The 22,693-nt window shown below is 42.0% G+C and overlaps 2 protein-coding genes across 7 annotated transcripts in view; one reads left to right on the top strand and one right to left on the bottom strand.

Moving 5' to 3' along the window:
- Positions 1 to 12,728, top strand: part of SLC44A3 (solute carrier family 44 member 3) — a 91,673-nt gene extending 78,945 nt beyond the window's left edge. For 4 of the 6 annotated variants that reach the window (XM_089919223.1, XM_089919214.1, XM_089919230.1 and 1 more), the window contains 2 exons: positions 6,840 to 6,977; positions 9,281 to 10,705. In XM_089919223.1, the coding sequence (XP_089775349.1) occupies positions 6,840 to 6,977; positions 9,281 to 9,745 (603 nt within the window). In that variant the 3' untranslated portion in view covers positions 9,746 to 10,705. Of the gene's footprint in view, positions 1 to 6,839; positions 6,978 to 9,280 lie in introns of all 6 variants that reach the window. The other 2 variants (XM_030759844.2, XM_030759842.2) reach the window with 1 other exon arrangement.
- The window catches only part of CNN3 (calponin 3), a 26,933-nt gene continuing 16,635 nt past the window's right edge, over positions 12,396 to 22,693 (bottom strand). Inside the window, exons 2-7 of the mRNA XM_022553293.3 lie at positions 18,718 to 18,839; positions 18,444 to 18,510; positions 17,486 to 17,623; positions 17,017 to 17,133; positions 14,820 to 14,966; positions 12,396 to 13,502 (exon numbers count right to left, since the gene is read on the bottom strand). Coding sequence (XP_022409001.1) covers positions 13,161 to 13,502; positions 14,820 to 14,966; positions 17,017 to 17,133; positions 17,486 to 17,623; positions 18,444 to 18,510; positions 18,718 to 18,839 — 933 coding nt within the window. The 3' untranslated portion in view covers positions 12,396 to 13,160. The remainder of the gene's footprint in view (positions 13,503 to 14,819; positions 14,967 to 17,016; positions 17,134 to 17,485; positions 17,624 to 18,443; positions 18,511 to 18,717; positions 18,840 to 22,693) is intronic.

Raw genomic sequence — 22,693 nt, 5'->3', positions numbered from 1 at the left:
TGTGAGCAGTGGTTATTTCTGAGGGGTGGGATCAGAGCGATTTTCTTGCTTTCTTCTTTGTCTCTATGTTGCTTGATTTTCTTTAATGATGAGCATGAAAATGCTAAAGCCATTATTCTAAAAAATAAGCAAAAAGGAAATACATTTAAAAGGAGCAAACAGGACAGCACTGCCGAGCACCCGGCTTTACAGTGCCTCCACCCCACCTGGTCCCAACCCCGAGGGGCCGGCAGATTCCCCCACTCGCCGTCTCGCCGGACTTTTGCAGCTGGTGAGTGGTGAGCTCTTGGACTGATCCAAACAGCGAGCGCCAGGTCTGGAGTCTGTGCCCCACCTCCCTCAGCATGTGTTTGTGATAAAAACAGGGCTGAGATGAAACTAGCTTGTGATGGTTCCTGCAGGTTTTACCAGAAAAGACCCTTGGATGTACGGGGATCACTCTGGGCTCAGATTTCACTGTATTACTTTTGGTTCTGAGAAAAGGATGAATACCAGTGTTATTTATTCATCATCCAGTTTCTCAGGTTTGTTTTCGTAGTTCCTGTTTTATTTTGAGTTAATAAATATCAGAATTTTGTTAGGAAGCCATTCCAGAAATAAAGCTGGCTCTTCACGGCATGGCTTTTGGCAAATGCCTTCCCTCCTGTACGGAGGGAAACTCTTGTTTACCTTTTTGAAGAGTCAGCAGAAGCTCGGGTTCACAGTTCTGCCACCAAAAGAAAGGCCCGCTTCAGTTTCGTGGGAGGACGAATGGCTGCCCTTCGCTGATGAAGGACACAGGGTAGACTGGGCTGGCTTCCGGCTTGAGTTAAGGAGGAAAAATGTTCTTTCTGTGTAAAAGCTGCAATTAACATTCTTGGACAACTCTCAAAGTAAAGAGGTAATCCAACTTTTCTGTTACCTAAAAGTACACTTAAATCTCTTTCATTTCTCTTCAAAGATTAGAATTTTCTGTCAAATAGGAATAATATACCCATGGTGGTTATTTCACTGAGTCGTGGTGAGGAGCAGATTAAGTAAGACAATAGCAGGAGGGTGCCTAGTCCACTTTGAAGTACCACACAGACGTGTAGCATCTTTAGCTAGAACCTGAGGGCTCGTGTAAGTGCGAAGTGACATTACCTAGTGGAAGCCATTCAGCCAGTCTTTGGAGGCAACGTGATTGGAACCCAGCCTCTTTCTACTAAACCATCCTGCCGCATCCTTGGCTCTTTTTAATGACACGTCTCCTAAGAGCACCACTTTATTATTTTGAACGTTTTGGAAGGAAAAGCACAGAGTACAGCTCAAAGTAAATGTTTTCCTGATGGGCCTGAATGAGTCAGAGGTCCATTTCTTGTAAGTGATGCAACTTCCATCGCATGCGTGTGCCGGGGGTGTGCTACCCAACCTCTCTGCACCCTAGTTTCTGCAGCTACCTCATCGTCCAGTTGTGGTTGTTAAGAGGACTAAATGCATTCAGGGGGATATAGAATAGGGCCCGGCACATAGTCTGCATTCCGTGATTCTTGCCATTATTAGTTACTATTATTATTTATTTACACACAGAAGTTGCACACCTGCCTACTGATAGTGAAAGTGAAAAAAAGGCCACAGGGACAAATTAGGAAGCTACTGCCAGGTCTGTGGCAAGCCATTCGGGACATATCACTAAGGCATCTCTTGAAGTGGGGTGGAAGGGAGCAGAGCACCTGGAAAGAGTTACAATTCCTAGTACTCTTTTTTTTTTAATTTACTATTTTATTTTTGGCTGCGTTGGGTCTTTGTTGCTGCAAGCAGGTTTTCTCTAGTTGTGGTGAGCGGGGGCTACTCTTCGTTGTGGTGCGCGGGCTTCTCATTGTGGTGGCTTCTCTTGTGGAGCACGGGCTCTAGGCGTGTGGGCTTCAGTAGTTGTGGCACGTGGCTCAGTACCTGTGGCTCGTGGGCTCTGGAGCACAGGCTCAGTAGTTGTGGCGCACGGGCTTAGTTGCTCCGTGACATGTGGGATCTTCCCGGACCAGTGATCGAACCTGTGTTCCCTGCATTGGCAGGTGGATTCTTAACCACTGCGCCACCAGGGAAGTCCCACAATTCCTAGTACTCTTATTTTCTCCCCACAGAAGAGCTCATTTTCTTTGGGCCTGGCCCCTGGCTTATGACTGCTAATGACACCAACGAACTCAATGTTTGAGTGGTCACAGGGCATTTATGTGCAACTCAAGCAGAGCCCAGGAGGCACAGTGGAAGTGCCTGGGGGGCTCCCCAAGGGCTTTGGTGAGAATGAGCTTTGGGAGGTGCAGGGCTTTGTAGCTCAGCGTTAGACAGTAATGAGAGATCTGCCCTGAACCTTCACAGGGCAGCCTGGGAGAGCTTCCAGAAGCACAGGCTGAACCTTCCTGTCACTCCCCTTGCTCCACAGCATGGCATTTCAGCCCCGCCGAGATCTGGGTCTGGAGGAGTCCCACCACAATTCTCTGCTCGACCCCTGAGTCTCAGTCCACTGCCTTCTGCTGCTGCCTTGGCCCCATCCGCCCCACGTTCCCTGCAGGGGCCCGGCCTAATGCCACTGATGTGACGTCTTCTACCCCCTCCCCTCCCCCATGCTCTCTTCTCTCCCTCACCCCAGGCTGGGCTTCCACTCCACATTGCTGTCTCACCTGAGCTTGAGTCGTAGTTCATTGTTCACGAATCCTCCCAGCCACACAAGACCTCCACCCACCCTCCCCTGCAGCTTGTGACAGACCTTGGTGGACAGTCCATGCGCATCTGAAAGCAAAGCCACCTGTACGTGCAGGGAGTCCTCAGTCCCAGGCAAAGGAATGAGAATGCAACCTAGTGTTGAGGTGCTTCCATAGTCAAGCGGGGAATCCTTCCCTGTATCGATTTTGTGTTTTCACGGGTTCAGTCTCAGGCACAGATGTGCCCATTTGCTTGGTGATGCTAAACAGACACACTGAATTTTGTCTGGTAATAAAAGCCTGGTACCTCTACCTCCTTTTTTCTTGCTTCAGGACCTCCTGATTAACCTTCACAGCCAACAAAACGTGTTCCCTGTTCCTTATATCTATCCTTTCCACATATTGTGAGGGTCTGCAGATTGCCTTAGCGTTCTGTCATGCCAGGCAAGTGCAGATGCTCCGAGCCAGGACTTACAACACTGAACATTTACTGCAGTCCATCTTCCAGCTGCCTGGCAAGGAAGCACTTCTCCTCAGAATAAGTATAAATTAGCTAATGCTGAAACTGCAGAAATTCGCAATCCATATCCTGTGTCATGAGCAATTCTTCCCTCCTCCAGTTCTTCATTCAGACATTAATTCTAGGTCTCTCTGCGGCAATCAGGGTTGAACCTGTGGTCAAATACTAGTGGTGTAGTAGCTGCAGGAAGGCGTATATATAATTTCCCTGTCAGAGTGGTTTTAATGCCGTCTTTCACTGGGCATGATACATTAAAGAAAAGACAAATGGTTATGGGCCCCCAAGATCTGTGGAGTCAACACATGCATGGGAAGGTACTACTTTAACCTTTAATCATTTTAGCCAGGGAGCAAAATCTATTTTTATTGCTTATAAGCAGTTGTGCTAAACTGACTATGAGGTTACGATCTGTAGGTAAAGGAAGTCCCGCAGAAACTCTGTTCCCAGCCTGAATCAGGAAGAACACCAAGAACCTCAGTTCAGAGGGCAGAAGTGGGGCCGTGGGGGGCTGGGGACAGAGCCCGAATGCAAAGAAAGAGGCTGAGCGGCATGGGGTATCGCTGTGGAGCAAGACCACGTGGGGGCCTGGGACGTGGTCTGGGAAGCAGGTCCTGCCCCTCCTGGGTCCCTGAAAATGTGAGGGATTAAAGTCTACAGATGAAGAAACCACGGGTCCTTTCCGCACCTCCTCCGCGCTTAAAGAATGGCCTCTGTGTTTCCCAGTAGTAAATGAGTTCATCATTGGTGAGGTCTGGAGGAAAATAGCCACCCTTTATTACATGCTTTCTATGTGCCTGCGCTTTGCTAAATGCTTTATAGGGAATCTGTTCTTTAATCCTCCCAACAACCCTTTGCAGTAGGTGCTATAACTCACTTTACAGATCAGGACATTGATCTGAGAGGGGTTAAATCATTTGCCCAAGACCGACAGGCAGTTGGTGGTAAGAAGTAGGATTTGAGGGACTTCCCTGGTGGCGCAGTGGTTAAGAATCCGCCTGCCAGTGCAGGGGACATGGGTTCGAGCCCTGGTCCAGGAAGATCCCACATGCCAGAGCAACTAAGCCTGTGCGCCACAAATACTGAGGCTGCGCTTTAGAGCCTGCGAGCCACAACTACTGAGCCCACGTGCTGCAACTACTGAAGCCCACGCACCTAGAGCCCGTGCTCCACAACAAGAGAAGCCACGACAATAAGAAGCCCACGTATCACAACGAAGAGCTCCTGCTCACCGCAACTAGAGAAAGCCTGCGCACAGCAACAAAGACCCAACGCAGCCAAAAAAAAAAAAAGAACCAGGATTGGAACCCAGAGACTGGCTACAGGGCCTGTGCTTACCTTAACCACCATGCTTTTAAATAGCCTTTTGTTCTAATTAAAGTTGCTAGTGTCATGTCCATAAAGTTAGAATGAAAAAACAGAAGTTCCCTGATTTCCCAGTGCACCTGGGACAATGCCTTTGACCTTGGTTTCCAGTCTGTACCTACCCACCCTGCACATGTGTCTTCAGGATAATGAGCTGGTAGTCAGGGCTCTGAGAACCTTAGATGATCAAAAATGCTTGGTCAAATTATGAGCAATGAGTTTCCACGTCCCCACTCAAGACTTAAGTCCACCAACAGCCAGTTTGGGATATTAAAAGCAATTTCACATGCATTCTACATAAGTCAGAAATCAAAACTTCTTGTGGAATACCATTAAGGCATTTCTTTTTTTTTTTTTTTTCTTTTTTGCGGTACGCGGGCCTCTCACTGCTGTGGCCTCTCCTGTTGCGGAGTACAGGCTCCGGACGTGCAGGCTCAGCGGCCATGGCTCACGGGCTCGGCCGCTCCACGGCATGTGGGATCCTCCCGGACCGGGGCACAAACCCGTGTCCCCTGACATCGGCAGGCAGACTCTCAACCACTGCACCACCAGGGAAGCCCCATTAAGGCATTTCTGCAGGGACCTCATCTGACATCTGACTGAGAATATCCCCTCTGAGGCAAGCAGGGTACCCTGTGCGGGGAGGTGAATACCAGCCTTTCATCTTTAAGAGCCAAATATTCCTCTCTAGTTGGCCTTGGGGAAGAGGGGGTTACCAAGAGAGGGTCAGTTAATTCCACGGCCTTAGTCTCCTTCTCCTCTGTAACTCACCTTGCTTAAGACCTGCATCACTGGGGCTAAATTACTGCAGTAGGCTCCAAATTGGTTTCTTTACAATGTTTTTGAATGGGTGTATGAAAGGATTACTTTTATATCATGAGATAAAACTTTCATCCTTTAAGCCAAAAGGCAAGGCAAAACCCAAGCAGGTAGCATTCCAGTGTATTTTCCCAGGGAAGTTATAAATTGTAAACTGCAGTGCAAGTAGCATTTTAAAGATTTCAAGGGAAATGTAAGAAATAGATGGTTTTGAAATGATCGTATAGTTATAAGGAAAAGGTATATTGGAAAAATTACCAAAGAAATCTTCTTATATGAACACATATACCCACTTGTCCTCTTTGACTTAGTAATCTCATTTCTGGAAATTTATCCTTAAGAAATTATCCAAAATGAGGAAATTAAGATGTTCATTGCATAGTTATTTATAACAGCCAAATATTTGAAATAGTCTAAATATGCCCTAGCTACACACACACACACCCCTGATAAAATATGTATTTATTAAAAATTAAAATTATAAATAAGCCATGGAGCAACATGAAAATGCTTATTTTCTATATAAAGGAAAATAAGTCAGATATATAACAATGACACTGAACCATTTAAATTGTATATCTTTTCATTTCTAGAATTTCTGTTCCGTTTGTTTTCTACACTGCCTCTTCATTTTTTACACCGTGCTGTTCATTCTTTATGGTCACTCTTCCTTCTATTATCTCCTTAACATCTTAAACATGCTTCCTTCAATGCTTTATTTCAGATTGTTCTCAAGGTGCAGATTCTTTTGTTTGACGTGCTGTTCATTTCCTTGAGTCACCTGCACATTTTTCCTGTGAAGGCTTCTTCATCTTCTTCAAGGATGGTTGTCTGTGGGCCTCCACCATTCCCTGGCCTGGGCGGATGTGGTTTTGCTCTGCCTGTGGCCAGACCCTAGTAATTTCAATGGTCCTAGGCAGATGTTGCATTTCTATACCACTTTCCTGGAATGGCTGATTCAGTTTGAATATAAATTCTGTATTTATGCAGACAGCTCAGTTTCCTGGCATGGGCCTGAGCATTGTTTCTTAGCCCCAAGGTGTTAAATCCCCAGCCCCTCACTCCTAAAGCCTTTACTGATTCCCTGCCCGTTGAGTCTTCGGGTTCAGCGCTCACCATTAGCTAGGGTCTGCTTTGTTTCTAGCACCTAAACTTCTTTCCTCCCCTCAAACTCTGCTGTGCATTAAGATAGTTACGCTCTCCGCATCGTTTCCACGTGTTTGTAGCGGTGATGCTCAATCCACCACACTGACCAGAAATACTTATTTATCTTTTCCATTTATTACAATTATATGAAAATATATGTGTATGTATTCCAGAGACTGGAAGGGACTTTGAAGATGAAATGACCTGTTACGGGCAGAGAGAGTGGGTTAATAGTAACTATTTTTCTCTATTTTGAAAATATTCTGCATTGGCATTTATATTGTCTTTACAACAGTCAGACTGGTCATCTTTTTCACTACGGCCTTTTGTTTCAGAATGCATACGCTACAACTGCCATTAATGGGACAGATTTTTGTACATCAGCAAAAGATGCACTCAAGCTCTTATCCAAGAATTCAAGTCATTTTACATCTGTTAACTGCTTTGGAGACTTCGTAATTTTTCTAGGAAAGGTGAGATGTCTTCACTAAAATAATAAAGGAACTTGGGATCCAAAAATTAAGCCATACAACAAGACCGTTAAGGAGAACTACTGTTTCCCGAGTGCTTACTCTGTGGTAGATGCTATGCCTCGTCCTCTCATTTAATCCTCAATCCTGTGAAGTAACCCTGTTTCACAGATGAGGAAACTAAGGTTTAATAACTTGTCCAGGATCCCACAATAGGTAGAGCTAGGATTCGAATCCTAGTCTTACTCTTAGCTATGATCATTTCTTTCCACCATTCTGAATACTGCTTTCTCATATCTAAAATGAAAATGCTACTAACCTCAGAAAATGAATGTTTTATAGGGGTTGTTTGTCATAAAAATATATGGAAATAGTATTGCAACCTGATGATTTAAGAGCATTGAATCCATAAATATAAAGATAGAATGGTTAATGTCCCAAAAGGAGCCAGTTACATTTCTGCTGTCATCTTTTTCCAAGGAGTTGTATGTAGTCTTGTGAAAACCTCATTTTTCCTATCTGTGAACTAAAGATAACACATCCCCTTTCTGGGTTACAGGGAAGAATCCCTAAAAGAGTGATGAAAGTGGTGCTGCAGCCCCTACTTGACCATGCCTCAAGTTGAAGATTCTTTATACTGTGCTAGCGTGTCTCTTTCCATGTCACCCACTGGGCTTAATTCTACACACCTGTTTGGTCCTATTTCCAGTTGACTGCCCTTCAAATTCTTGACCACAGATGTCCTGACCCTCCCTCCACATCTTCCCTCTTCTAAGATAGACATCCTCGCTTCTTCCAGCCAGTCCTCCACATAGGACACGAACGCCAGGGACATTCGTGGTGCCCTAAAATGAACAAGATTATCAGGCTCCAGTTGTGCCAGTGCCAAATATGGGGACCCTGGGCTCCTTGTTAGCATTTTGTGTTTCTGTGGCATTTGGTGTATATCTCTGGTGCGTTACTGTCATGGTTTGCTGTCAGTAACAAGTTAGAACATGCATGGACTTCACAGGTGTGTGTTAATTGCACATATATTTTAAGGCACAGCTGGGACCCAGAGACTTTTCATGGGACAGTAGGTCTAGAAGAACAAACTGATTATGCCTTTCAAAACAGCCTAATAATCTAAGTTGTAGTTGTATCTAAGTGGTATTGTTCACGTTAGCTTGGTCGGATTGTGGATGATATATTTTGTAATAACTACTTCCCAGAATTTTTGGAAGGAGGTTTCATTTTTTCTTTTTTTATAAATTTATTTATTTATTTATGGCTGCATTGGGTCTTCCTTGCTGCGTGCGGGCTTTCTCTAGTTGCAGTGAGCGGGAGCTACTCTTCTATAACAGACTTGTATTTTATTTTAGGCAGTAATTCATTTTCCTATATTTCCCAAAAGGAACGCATAATTGCTGATTTTTTTTTTTGAATGAAGTGGCATGCAGACATTCACGTCCATCTTTATGGATACCCAAGTGCAGTGCGGGCTCCAGAGGGGCTCCAATTTGTCTGTTAAACAGTTAGGTACATCATGGCCTGTAATCATATTCCTGGAAATATAATAATTACATATAGCAAAAGCCTATTATCCTATTAGCTCCCTACACCAGCATTGGAAAGCCCATCCACTTTAATCCCCAGGGTAAAAGTACTCACATATTAAACTACAGTATATTCACTCAGTGGGTTGTTGTGCTGTTGTTTTTAAAAATAGCATTTATAGGGCTTCCCTGGTGGCGCAGTGGTTGAGAGTCCGCCTGCCGATGCAGGGGACGCGGGTTCGTGCCCTGGTCCGGGAAGATCCCATATGCCGCGGAGCAGCTGGGCCCGTGGGCCGTGGCCGCTGAGCCTGCGCGTCCGGAGCCTGTGCTCCGCAACGGGAGAGGCCACAGCAGTGAGAGGCCCGCGTACCGCAAAAATAAATAAAAATAGAAAAATAGCATTTATAAAAAAAAATTTTTTTTTAATGAAGATGCTTTTTGTAGCATTTAGTGAAAAAAACACTAAAAACTTTGTGAGGTACCATTACATCTGCATAAATACAAAAACTGGGCACAGATAAAATGAAAGTATATATACTCTTCTCATCCTCCAAATTAGCTGGGTTTTCTTTTGGTATCATAGCTTTTCATTTTTCTTCTTCCTATTTCATTGTACCCAATTTTCTGACAAGCACTCTTTACAGTAAGGCACATACACTCCCACACATGCACATACATGAAAACTATTGCTTATACCTGACAAATGTCTTTTCTAAAATATCCTAACCAACCAACTTATAAACATTTTCAACAAACTCTTGTTCTGGACAGGTGCTAGTGGTGTGTTTCACAGTTTTTGGAGGACTGATGGCATTTAACTACCACCGTGTGCTCCAGGTGTGGGCAACCCCACTACTATTGGTTGCTTTTTTTGCCTACTTAGTAGCCCATAGTTTTTTATCTATGTTTGAAACTGTGCTGGATGCACTTTTCCTGTGTTTTGCTGTTGATCTGGAAACAAATGATGGATCATCAGAAAAGCCCTACTTTATGGACCAAGAGTTTTTGGTAAGTAAACATCTCATTTCCTGTTTTAGACTCCATCCTCACAATCTCAAAAGCGTTGAAGACTCACACATAAAGGAGGCTGGTTCCCAGCTTATTTTCTCTTCCGGAGGGCCACATGACCCCAATGTCCTGAGAGTGAGATTTGGGCTGTATTTTCTGAGGTTGACCCCACCTCCCTTATTGAAACCTTCTCCCTGGAAAGAAGTGAAACTGAGCAATTATCACTAAGCAAATGACCCAGGGTAGGAGGGTCTGGGTGGAGTAGCAGTGCAAGTCTCCTTTGGTGCTAATGGCTTGGTCTGGCCTTTCGGATGGTCTGGAGATTTCACAGTTGATCTTTTTCTAAGGCATTTTTGCATCCCCAAGCATCATGTCATACCCGTTGTATTTTAGGGAACACCCACTCCAGTGTAGACCAATCACCTTCAGCGCCAGTATGACAGATCTGCGATTCTGAGGCCCTTTATTAACCACAGCACACAATGTTGAGAAATGTCACACCCTCATCAGAGCCCCCATACTGCTATCTGGAAATAGCAGGCAGCTGTTTCCAACAGCTTTTGCAACACAGTTGTTGCTGATTTGCCTTATCCTGTGTAGACAGGCATATTTTAACAGCTGAATGAGGTCTCTCATCTCTTTCTGTTGTCTGGGTCAAGTGACATTTTAACAATTTTCTTTCATTCTGTTACCCTAAAACATAGGCCCTTTTGCTTTTAAACAGAGCATGCAAAGCACTCCTTAGTCCGGCCAGGCACTGAAGTTTAACAAGCACTTCTACAGTTTTATAATTAAGTGTATCCTCATTCTTCTCCAAATAAAACATAAAAATACAGTAGCACTTTAACATATTTGGTATGTACTCCAAAGAAAATACTTCTGATGGTGGTAGGAAGCTAACTAGGTCTTCTTTCTCCAATTTACACTTTTCTGATTAAAAACCTACTTTGAAATCTACCCATCCCCCCCCCCAAGATATTTTAGTTCAACAGGGAAAACTTTAAGGATTAAATTCCCCGAAATGATATGGCCAAGTATATGATTGCCAATCCGTGCAGATACAGAACACTGGTCTAACTCATTCTTTTGTTTTTCAGAGTTTTATAAAAAGGATGAACAAATTAAACAATGCAAGGGCACAGAGAGACAAGAACTCATTAACGAATGAAGAGGGAACAGAACTCCGGCCTCTGTAAGATAAGCGCGCCCATCAGGTATTTGTACCTGGAAAAAGTTTCCTTCTCCTAAGAGCCGTGTGCAGAATAAACGACAGGGCCCAACGTGGACCCTATTCTTCCTGTTTTTGTCCCCACTATTTGACCACATTACAATACTAGAACCATAAAAGTATACAACCTTTTTTGTACCAACAGGGACTGAAAGACCTTTTAACAACATGTTTATGTGGTCAATTAAAAAGCACATTAGGTAAAAACTAATTTAAAGGATAATTCCTCACTCACAACCAATAAACCTTAGCAAAAATCTCTGGAATGTTGCCCTAGTACAGAGGACTTTTCCCTACTCTTCCACTCCTGGAAATGTGCTAAATATGTTATAGCTTTTCAAAGTACAATTCTTAGATTTAGGGACAATTAAAACCGAAAGTGTAAAAGGAACTACCACCTGATGGGCGTGGTATAGAACGGGCAGAAGATTAACCAGATGTGAAGAGTTAAATTTTGTTAAAAGTACAAGGCTAAGTCTTACAAATTAGCAAACGTTCTGCAGAAGCGGGTTTTCAACCACAGCCCCACCTGAGATTGCCCGGAGGAAGGTTTAAAGTCCTTCTGCCTGGACCCCATTCCCAGATTTAGATTCAGTGGTGGGTCAGAGGAAAGGGCCACGGTGGGCGTGCACTGGCGGCTTTTCCTTTTTAAAGCTTTAAACAAATAGGAACATCTAACGTGTTGATTGGCAGGCTCGTTTCAACTAGATAACAGGTAAACTGAATTACTAATTCTCCTAACAGGACGCCCAATCTGGCTTATTTGGCAGGGCAAGCAGTGCGATATAAGGTTTCCCTAAACCCCTCTTCCTGGAGGGCAGGAAACAGCATGCTAGCTCAGGTCCCCTTTAACAATGCAAATTACAACTTTCCTCTTAAACAAGACTATTAGTTGAGCTCTGACAGTCTCCTTTAGGAAAAGGATTTACGACAGAGCAGTTTCTCCAAGGCATTAACCTTAGTCACTGCAGCACGATGAGCAAGTCAACTGTGCTTTTGTGGGTTCATCAAACACCGCTATGTCCTCATTATCTGCCTCAGCAAAAAACAAGCAGGCACATTTCACCCCCCAAGGCCTAATAGAACCAGTGCTATCAGAGGAAATCACTTGGCTGGGAAAATGTCACAAAGTGTGTTAGCGATTGAATTGTTTATCATTACAACACTTAGCTGTTTGACCTCCTCTAGATCATAACTGAGGGTTAGGTTTTGCTAACACCTCCTACCATAAATCCTAGTTCATTATCAAACAGCGTGTCCTATTCCTGATCCAGTATGTTTCTTAATATTTATTCACGCTAGAATATGAATATAAAATCGCTCCACCCCATCCCCACCAATGTTCCCCAAGATGGTTTTAAGATTATTCCAAGTTGGATTGAGAATGAACTGGAGGCAGATGAGTCACAATGGAATAAGCAAAGGTCAGATGATAGTCTGAATCCCGGCTGGCATTTCCTGTGTGCGATGGGCAGGTCCCTTCGGTTTCCTAAGCCTCCCTCTCAAGTACTCAGTGCATTGGTGTATAGATTCAGTAAAGAAATGTTCCAGTATCTTATAACAGTACCTGGGAAAGAATACTTTAAAAAAAAAATCTGACTCTACCCATCTGGAAGTTAGCCAGAAAATAATCAGCCTGTGGCTCATAGGAATGTTCAAAAAAAATATTTATTTATAAAAAATACAATGGGATAAGTTTATGCTGAGAAATGCAGCAATAAATACAGTGGAAGAAAACAGAGCAACTCTACATCGATACATTGGCACAAACAGGCAGAGCAAACGCACCCCCCAGACCTCGATGTCTGCAGGCCAGCTTTGTACATGCTCCTTTCGAAACACCACTCGGAAAAGATCTTGTCGGCTTAGGTAAGAAAGAGTACACATATAATCACAAATGCACACTGATCAGGACTTTATTTAAAAATTAGCAAACAGTACTGTAGAAACATTGATATATAAATTTCTAAAATGCTGCATCTTAAATTTAGTTGGCAAAGACCACATTTAGCTATAAGCATGAGTTTAGTCTTCCACGGAGAAACCAGATACTAAACTGTAAAAAAACGAAGCTTCCTATCGTTTGAAAATACCAATTTAAGTAGAGGATTGTAAAAATGCATAGATCTTTAATAAAAGAATTGACTGTACAAGAGTACTCCCCTTTCACAGTATTCCTTTTTACTTCATATGTGAGTTATTGGTTATGCTGTAGGATTTAACTGTTACAGCACTAAAAGGCAACTATTTAGGGAAGAGGCAGAAAAAGGAAAAAGGAATGTATGTAAGGCAGTATTTCCTTTAGGTACAATAAGCATAAGAGTGTTTTAGGAAGACAAGATAAAAATTACTCAAGGCTAGCTTGGTTCTCACTGAATAGAAACAACGGGCTAAATACTGAGCTCCTCTGTGAATCTAATAATCAATGCCTTGGTCTCCATATTGGTAATCTCTGGGGTAGTCATCTTGGTACTCGCCATGATATTCATCTGGGTATTCTGCCTGATAATCACTATCACTGATTTCGGACCCATTTGTTCCGGTTCCTTGGCTTCCATTGTGAATGACAGGTTCTGTGGGAGCAGCACAGTATTTGGGATCATATACTTGCCGCCCAAGCCCATACACACTCATTCCTTTCTGGGAAGCGACTTTGTTGGTACCCATCTGTAGAGAAATTGTCGAGTTGTCCACGGGTTGTAATGTTAGCTTCTGATCGTAGATGTCTCTTCGGGTACCCGGTGCTAACATCCCCGCCTGGTATTAAAACATAGTATAAAAGTTAAAACAGCAGCTAAAATCTATTCTTGTTTCTTGTATTTTATGAATTATGAAATCCCCATCGAATGTGAACACTAATAACTTCCATTCGGTTCAGGGGTAAAGCTAGCTTACCAAAATAGCCTGATGCTGATTCTCTTACAAAGCAATATTCACTGGCTTTCGAGCTAAGGTCAGCCCTTACTTCAAATCCTTGCTCTGCTATAAAATGGCTATGTGGCCTCAGACGAGTTAACTTACTTTTAGTTTTAGGTTTCTCATATGCAAACTGGAGACAATACTACCTACTTTGGAATAAGAAGATTGGACATAACGAATATAAAAACAAAGCATAATGCTGGCATACCTGAAAGCTACATCTGAGTGCCTATTATGACCATACACGCTATCCAGGTTACCAGTTTCAAAGGTCTGTAATACATTCAACAAAAATTATGCTGAGCAGTCCTTAAGGACTTGAGTCTTTCGGAAGGCTCTGAGACACCAAAGAGCCAGCTATTTCAGAACAACTACTCCCACTCCCCTCCTTTTCAGGGTACTGTAACTCACCTCGTTTCTCCACTTATGCCAAGCACATGCTTTCAGATTTAATCGGTAAAAAAGCAAACCTGAGTGGCAGCTCTGAGACACTGCCCCGTGTGGCAGGACATATTCCATAAAGGGCACCAGCACCACACCTCATGAGGTCATGATGAAAAGCTTTTTCAAACTTTACCCCCACTCCTGTTGGATGTAAGACATGTCCCGCTCTGATATGGTTACGTGCACACCGTCTTGCGAGGTGCTGGTGATCTATATTTCTCCCCAGGAAATACTTCCATCTCGTGTGGTGGTAGAATACTAGCATTCTCACCATGCTGTATTTCCATCTCCTTAGAATCACACATTTTCCATGATGCTAGCTAGAGTTCTTTGTAAAACACCAGATGATTTTACCTACCAAATTCGTTGAGGGCTTCTTTAAAACTAAAAGAAGCATTAGAATGAGCAATTCATTTGGATTTGGAACAAGAACACAGTAATAAACATATCTTTTTCTTCTGGTTAGGTAGAAAGGCCAGCTATTCTAACTGCCAATAAAAGCCATGGGCCACACCATACTTGTGTGGCTACAGAAAAGGCCCTTTGCCTCTTTTGCTTTCTCAGCAAATCTTACTTTCCTGAAGGCATGCATATATATATATATCGTACAAAAAATAACCGCTTTGGACTCAGTTAATAAGAATAAGGTAAGTGTGAATTTAAATAGCCCTTTTGTACTCTTTGAAACAAGTACAAAAAGGTATTGCTTACCTGGCTGGCTCCTTTGTTGGTGCCCATCTGCAGACTAATCGTGGTCTGATCAAAAGGTTTGTCAGTTTGCATTTTGGGATCATAAAGATGCCTCCTAGTCCCATAGGCTGTCATACCTGCTTGGCTGGCGCATTTGTTGGTTCCCATCTTTTAAGTTAAAAATAAAATCACTAATTATCAGAAGTCACCAATATATATGACACAAACAAAACTTTCTGTTCTACTGAAGAGATTTCTTAGAAGGGATGCAATTGACAAGTCCCTTCCAATGCTGAGGTTGCAGTCAACTAGATACAAAATCTATGCTTTTACAAATAAATTTCAAGGGGCTCACTTTAAAAAGAAAAATTTCAAAAGCTTCACTGGATATAAAGCCTCACAACATAATTCATCAGATACAAATATGCACATAGAAAGAGAAGGACAGACACGAAAAGTTATTACAGTGGCAGAATTATGAATAATTTCCTCTCCAACTCTTTCCCCTACCCTCTTTAGCACAAATAACCAAATTTATGGGTACCTGCTTCAGCCATTTAAAGGGACAGAGCAATCTTTGGCTAAACAACATGCATTTCTACTCCGAACACGTTTTGCATAAAACGTGACAGTAAATGCCAGGTGTCTTCTCTGGCAGCTTAGCAAGGGCTTAAGTTTCATTAAAATCACCAACATTTTCATGGGAAAAGAACCACATTTTATTCCTCTAATTCTCATGTCACTAGACGGAGTCAGAGAGGGGCAGAATGGAGAATCTGAACTTAGCAATATTCAGAGGAATAATAATTAACTTTTATTCCCCACTGAGAATAACACGGCTTCAGGACCAACGAGTACACCTTGTTCTTCTACTGGTTGGGGACACATTTCTACTGCTGGTCTTTTTTCCTTAAAAAACAAGATTTATTAAAGGAAAACTTTATTCCTACAAGTCAAACCTGTCACTGGAGAAGAGAAAGAAAGCACATATAAGCAAAAAGGAAGGGAGGGGAAAAAAAATCATTGAAATCCTACCATTTAGACATTCATTGTAAAGATTTGTGTATAACCATCTAGCTTTTTTTTTTTGCGGTACGCGGGCCTCTCACTGTTGTGGCCTCTCCCGCTGCGGAGCACAGGCTCCGGACGCACAGGCTCAGCGGCCATGGCTCACGGGCCCAGCCGCTCCGCGGCATGTGGAATCTTCCCGGATCGGGGCACGAACCCGTGTCCCCTGCATCGGCGGGCGGACTCTCAACCACTGCGCCACCAGGGATGCCCAACCATCTAGCTTTTTTAGCTTATGTTTCTGTGTACATATCCAGATACACATACATATACATACAAAAATATGCATGTTCATTTAAAAAATAAAATTGGGATCACACTGACTATATAGTATTGGGTTGGCCAAGAAGTTCATTTGGGTTTTTCGTAACATCTTCTGAAAAACCCCAAACAAACTTCTTAGCCAACCCAATATTTTACGACCTGATTTGTTTTCCTTAATCTTTGAACCTTGTGTATCATTTTCTTCATTACTAGTTCCTTTTATGGAGCTCTCACAATTTAAACAACTGATTACTGTCTGGAAATTCAGGTTTCCAATTTCTCGCCGCTGACATGATTTTGTACTGTATAAAAATAAATCCGTATGTCAATTATACCCCGATAAAGCTGAAATAAATAAATAAACCCAACTCATGTAGACTCAGTCAACAGTGAGGCATTGTATCCAGCAGGTATCAGACAGTAAAGCCCTTAGCATATTAGGCATTTAGCAGTGGTGTTTTTGTGACACTCTGCAGGGGAACAACACGAAGGGAAAAAAATAACTGAACAAAGTACTCCGCAGGACTGATAAATCATGCTTTACTAGGGTAAAAAAATGGTATTGAGGCTTTCTAAAATTGCTTCATTTGGTCAATAACATTTAGGAATTTATAAAGTACATTTTCTTAAAAAAATAGGACAGTGTAATTAGGAAAAAAAATCATTTCCTGGAGAAACAATTACTAAGTCAGATGGCACGCCTGAGGCTTCTTCTAAAACCATCATCGTCTCATGGGTTTTAAATGGACATAAATTGTATAAACCGCAGATCCATCCCAAAATATACACTATAGTATATCTATCTGTTCCTTACTTATGAGAGATGCTTTGCATGGTAAGAATTAATGACATTGAATAAGTAACTGATATGCAATGCATTACTTACCTGCAAACCAATTACACTTTGGCCAGCTTTTAATTTTCCTTCATCAAAACGTCTTGTTTGTTTTTCTGCATACTTAACTCCAATGTCAATGGTTGTATGGAATCCTTTTGTTTTAGCCTAGACAGAAATATACACACTAACTAGTGATTCTGCCAACAGAGTTTTACAGAAGGAACAACAAAGAAATGATACTGTCCATAGGTGAAGGTTTCATTTAAGACCCAAGCTAGGGGTAAAAACACATCCAAAGCCATTCAAAAACACCCCAGACCTCTGAAATGTGAGTACTCTGATTAAGCTATCCAGTACTAGGCAGCTGATGTCAGCAGCCTTTCCACAAAGCTAATAATTACGGAAGAGACAGGCTCCTCCCTGCCTAGTCTGAACTCCTATGAGAGCAAAGATGCAATTAATCAATCACCAACATAGTGGGGAATTTTTTAACCAGTCATTAAAGACATATACGTACCAGACCTGCTAGGGCCACCAGCGTAGTCTGAACCTGGGTCATGTTTCCATTCTCAAAAAGATCATTTGCTTCAAATATGTCATGTGGCTTCATACCATAAGCCTGAATAGCTTTGATAAAGTTGCCAATATTCTCCAACTATAAAGAAAGAAAAGCATATAACTTTTGGAGCTAAATACTGACATTCATATTATCTAAGAATTCTAAGGCTTTATGACTAGGTACAAGATGCCAGGCAGAAAGCTACTTGGCAAGGATTCTCAACCAGATACATGGTGTGTGTAGCTCTCTCTGGAAAAGGAAGAGTATTTTCATAGTTGGTCACATAATGGTCTTTTTAATATTTTTAAGCAGTCAAGTTTTTTCAGTTCTTTAAAGTCAAGATCTTCCTTGCATGTTTTAAAGAATTCTGTGTCTGACCTATCCAGGGCTGGAATTTTCTGTCAAAAGGTACAAAATTAATGCACAATTTATTATGTTTAAATTTTAATTAAAAAAATGTGTGGTTACTAAATGTTTATCCTCATAACTCAAAGCATATGCTCAAGACAAAATATCCAATTTTACTTATCATACACATTCATGAACTAAGACTGTGCTTTTAATACAGTGCTCTGCAGTCAACCCTTAGTTGTTATGTTAAATTCCTTGCTTTTTCCTTCATTTATCCTATGTTCTAGGACCTAGACCACAGGTTGTATCTCTCTGTGTAAGCTGTGTCAAATCCTCTCTGAGAGTATACAGACTAAATACATAATAAGAAAACTTCTAAGCTAAACATCTAATAATCACAGAACTAATTGTAAGTAATTACGGAAACATTAAAAATAACATTGTAAAAAACAATATAGTCATGTGCACAAATTTCTGCTAAAATGTCTGTTTTAAAATTGTTATCAAGTTCTCACTGCATAAAGAGTAACCGACTGGAATCAGGGGTTGCTGGTTTGTATGTTACCTGAGGCCAGTTTAATGAGGACTCGTTGACCTTCTTCACTGAGCCTGGCTGTAGCTTGTTTATGAGTCTGAAAAGAAAAGCATAAGTGATACCATATTTATTGGAACAACAAACAAGGACTGGAATGTAAAGTTGGTTCTTCTGACATCAGTAAAGGAAAGCATTAAAAACATGTGCAGAATATCAAGGTCTGACACCCTGGACTGGCAAGGTGGGCAAGACAGAGGCCTGTGGAAAGGACTGGAAGAGTGGCCACATCAGGACCAAAACTCACTCGCAGAGGATTATGCCATCTTTTAGGCCCAGCTGAAAGTTGGTGCCAATGCTCATGCCGGTCACCTCTTCTATCCAATTGCGAAGATCTTCTTCTGCCTGATGATCATACTTGGAAGCAATCTGAAATACAAGTTAACTAACTTTAGAAGTTTCACTAAAGCACCCGGAACTGCTGGCTTCTTCTGGTTTAATGATCCATTAAGACCACAGCTGTGACCTGCAGTAAATTACACTCATTGGAGTTCACTGGCGAACCTAACCATTACAGCTTCGGTAACTAATAAACGTTTTTGGTTAAGGAGGTGTCATACACATTTTGAGCAACACATGGTAGGAAGCTGGGACTAAGGGGGAGAAAATATGGATCAAGATAAAACAGATTCCCATTCATGACAGGAAGTGACAGGGGCTAATAGTGTATTACAATATGGCACCAGCCACAGGAAATGTTAAAGATTAAGTCATCGGTTACCACATTCCAAAAAAGAGTGAGAGGAAGTGAGACTGGCAGGTTTCTGATACATCCAACTATTTTACACAGTATTGCAATACCTACCAGTCTAGTAGTTTTGTTGCCTGGAAAGCTCTGGTGTTTCTATGCCTTCTATTCAGCCAAAAATACACTGCACCCTACACACACACACACACACACACACACGCTTTCCTTGTAATAATTATTGTACTTACACTAGAGTACTGAAATTCTGCTTATGTGTAGTCTGTATCATATTAGACTCCTCACAGGAAGGAAAAGCATTTGATTCACTTTTGGACCCTTAGTACCTACCCAGCATTGCATCTAACACCCAAACATTTAATAAAATTAAAAGTTGTTAACTCTTTACTTACAGAATTCTACAATAAAGGCAACATTACCAACACAGTTGCTTTACTATCATACATGCTAAAACTACCTGCTAAACACAGGTTTTGAAAGATCCCTTCATAATAAGACCATAAACCTCAATTAAAAAATAATAATACAATTTAAGTACTGTTAAAGATCACACGCTCAAGTTCTTACGCTATTCATTGTCCCAGGGTCAGTCCTTATCAATCAGAGTTATTAAGGAGAAGAACACACCTGGGAAGAAGGAAAGATTATGTGTCATTTTTCTTCTCATTAGCACAGGTGAAAGTGCCAACAAGCCACAGACAATGCCCAGGGGGACGGTAATCACGGTGAGCAGGGTTGCAGCGTTGCTGGAAATGTAATCAGTAGAAATGTTTGCTTCTGTAACACACGATTAGGTTTAATTACCGAAAGAAATGAGATGGCATGAGGACATTTTCGTCATGGAGAGGCCCTCCAAGTTCCAGTCTACCCCAGTCACAGAGGAAACCTTCCCCCTGCCTCCCACCAAGTGTGGAGGAGGGGCCTCTGCTTCACCAGAGGGCAAATGACTTCACTAAGTGCTGTGTCATTTAAGGAGACAGCAAGTCCTCACCGTGTGCACTGCTTTCCAAGTTAGAGAAATGGCTCTACACCTTTGAAGAATAATGGATAATTTATTTAAGCTGTAGATTTACTTAACCAGCATCACAAATGGAAATTCAACGCGTTTATATTTTCATGTTAAGATAACTAACACTGTGCAATGTTTCCTGGATCAAGTTTTGGCTTGGAGGTTAGTTTATGAGAGAGATCAGGCAAAACGTTAATGTGTTAATTTCCTGCTCCGGGGACCCCCAACCCCTAAAAATCGCACATCTATTCTGACTTCCTGCCAGTCTGAGTTACACTGGCATCTGGATGTGTGGACAGGGAAGGAGGAGGTAGTGATGCGCGAAGCTTCTGCCACAGGGACTCACAGCCTCTGGTGCACAGGAGGGAGCCATCGTTCCTATTACATCCCAGACAACAGTCCTGGATAATGTACCTCCTCAACACATCAAACGCATCCACTTACATACGGCACCTTTAGAAAACGGATAAATAATACATTAGAAAAATTTTAAGACGGCTATATTTTCACACTGGAGTCTTGTTCTAGGTGGCTAGAAAAAGAAATTCTCTCTATATGAATGTGGGGGTAGGGGGAAACAGACAGAAAGGCACAGGCAAGGAAGAAAAGTAGGAAGTAGTACTCCTTAAGCATCAGCTATGAAAAGCAATATCTAAGAGTGAGTTGAATTTTTTTCGAAAGCAAAGCACTCTCAACTAGGAGATGCATTTCAATAAATCTAAAGAAACACAATATGCTAGGGTAGGAGGGGCTCTGCCTTGGCTATAGCCTGGCTCCCCCCATCTTGCCATGGGACACCGGTTCATTCGTCTCACTTCCGAACCTGTTCCTGTCTGTACGACAGGAAGGCTGGCTGAATAAGGGCACTAGGTCTCCTCCCATTCTAAGCTGTGTGTTAAATAACTTGGTCAATCAGCAAAAATTGTAAAGAAATTCTTTCTCTTCATTTTTTCAAATGTAGAGTTGGAAGTTATGTTGGAGGAGTTTTGTCTTTCTTGGGGGGGGTGTTGGTTAGTGGTTGTGGTAATTCTCAACCATTTTAATTTTTTAATTTTTATTTATTTTTATTCAACCAAAAAAGCATAAAAGCGTATTTATGTTTCCTTTGTTCAAAATGTTTCTGACAGGTTCGGTGCCGTGCCCCAAACCACGGAGTGATTACAGATCTAACATGAAATGTCCAAGTAGGAACGCCTGGGAGAATTTTCATCTTCTCTGTTCACTGTTCTAATCAAGGGAATGATGAAAGAAAAATCAAGGGCTGGACTCAGATGAACCCAGGTTCAAACCCTGACTCTGACTAGTTATATGTGGGGCTCTGGGTGGCTCACTAACTCCGTCTCTGAGACTTAATGTAATAGCACATGCACAGAAAAAATTCTTAAGCACGTACATGCAAAGCCAAGAGACCAGGTGGTAAACTAAAAATGAAAACTAGGTATGCTTCCACATCATATTGGTTTTGACTTAGAGTTTTCCTTTAAGTGAAGGAGCAGCAAGGATTTTTCTACCCAAATACTGCTAATAAGTGAGCTTTCTGAAGTCACGTCAGCTAAATAGAATTCAAGATTTAGGAATGTGTCCTTTTTTTTAATTTTATTTATTTATTTGTTTTTTTCGGTACGCGGGCCTCTCACGGTTGTGGCCTCTCCCATTGCAGAGCACAGGCTCTGGACGCGCAGGCTCAGCGGCCATGGCTCACGGGCCTAGCCGCTCCGCGGCATGTGGGATCTTCCCGGACCGGGGCACGAACCCGTGTCCCCTGCACCGGCAGGCAGACTCTCAACCACTGCGCCACCCGGGAAGCCCGTCCTTTTTTTTTAAGTTCAAAATTAAAATAGAAAAAAATTCTCCAAAATCATCTACGGAAAAAAATCTATTTCAAGTTGTCTCTTAGCTTCTGGCCTGCAGCTCTGCTCCACAGGATACAGAAATCATAAGTTTCCTTTAGATGTATACTAAAATACAACCCAAGCTAACATAATTATATTCTTTAACTACACAGGTTATTTTTAAGTTGTTTGTTATACACATCTTTTAAAATCAAGGGACTGAGAGCAATTAAAAATAAATGTAAGCTTTGGCCAATAAACTTTATTTACTATTTTCATCTAAAAAGCCTTAATTACTGAACATCAGGCAGGAAGTAAATGCAGGTATTTCCTCCTCAGAACAAGAAAGTTAGCTTCAAAAATTACTTAATCTTATCTCATTAACACCGCATGGAAATTTTACTCCAGTCTGTTTAAAAATCACTCCTCCAAGTTGGTTATAAACATTCACTTCTTTACTATTCTTTAAGATTTACTTTATTTGACCTTCCTAAGTGGATTTCAGAATTTCTGCCTGGTGCGTTCAAGTCCACAGCAGCCCCTTCTTCCTCACATGGCCCTGCCTCCTTGCCTCATCACCCACGAATTCTGTGCAGCGGGGCCTCCCAACTCTTCTCACATCAAGACACACTTGCAAATGACTTTTGTATGGTCGCTGAGAACACCTGCCAGAGGC

Source organism: Delphinapterus leucas, chromosome 1, assembly GCF_059928025.1.
Source record: "Delphinapterus leucas isolate spDelLeu-1000000601 "Yukka" chromosome 1, BTC_Dleu_Yukka2, whole genome shotgun sequence".
Classification (NCBI taxonomy): Eukaryota; Metazoa; Chordata; class Mammalia; order Artiodactyla; family Monodontidae; genus Delphinapterus; species Delphinapterus leucas.
Note: the sequence above shows the minus strand (reverse complement) of the source record. Positions and strands in the feature narration are given on the sequence as shown.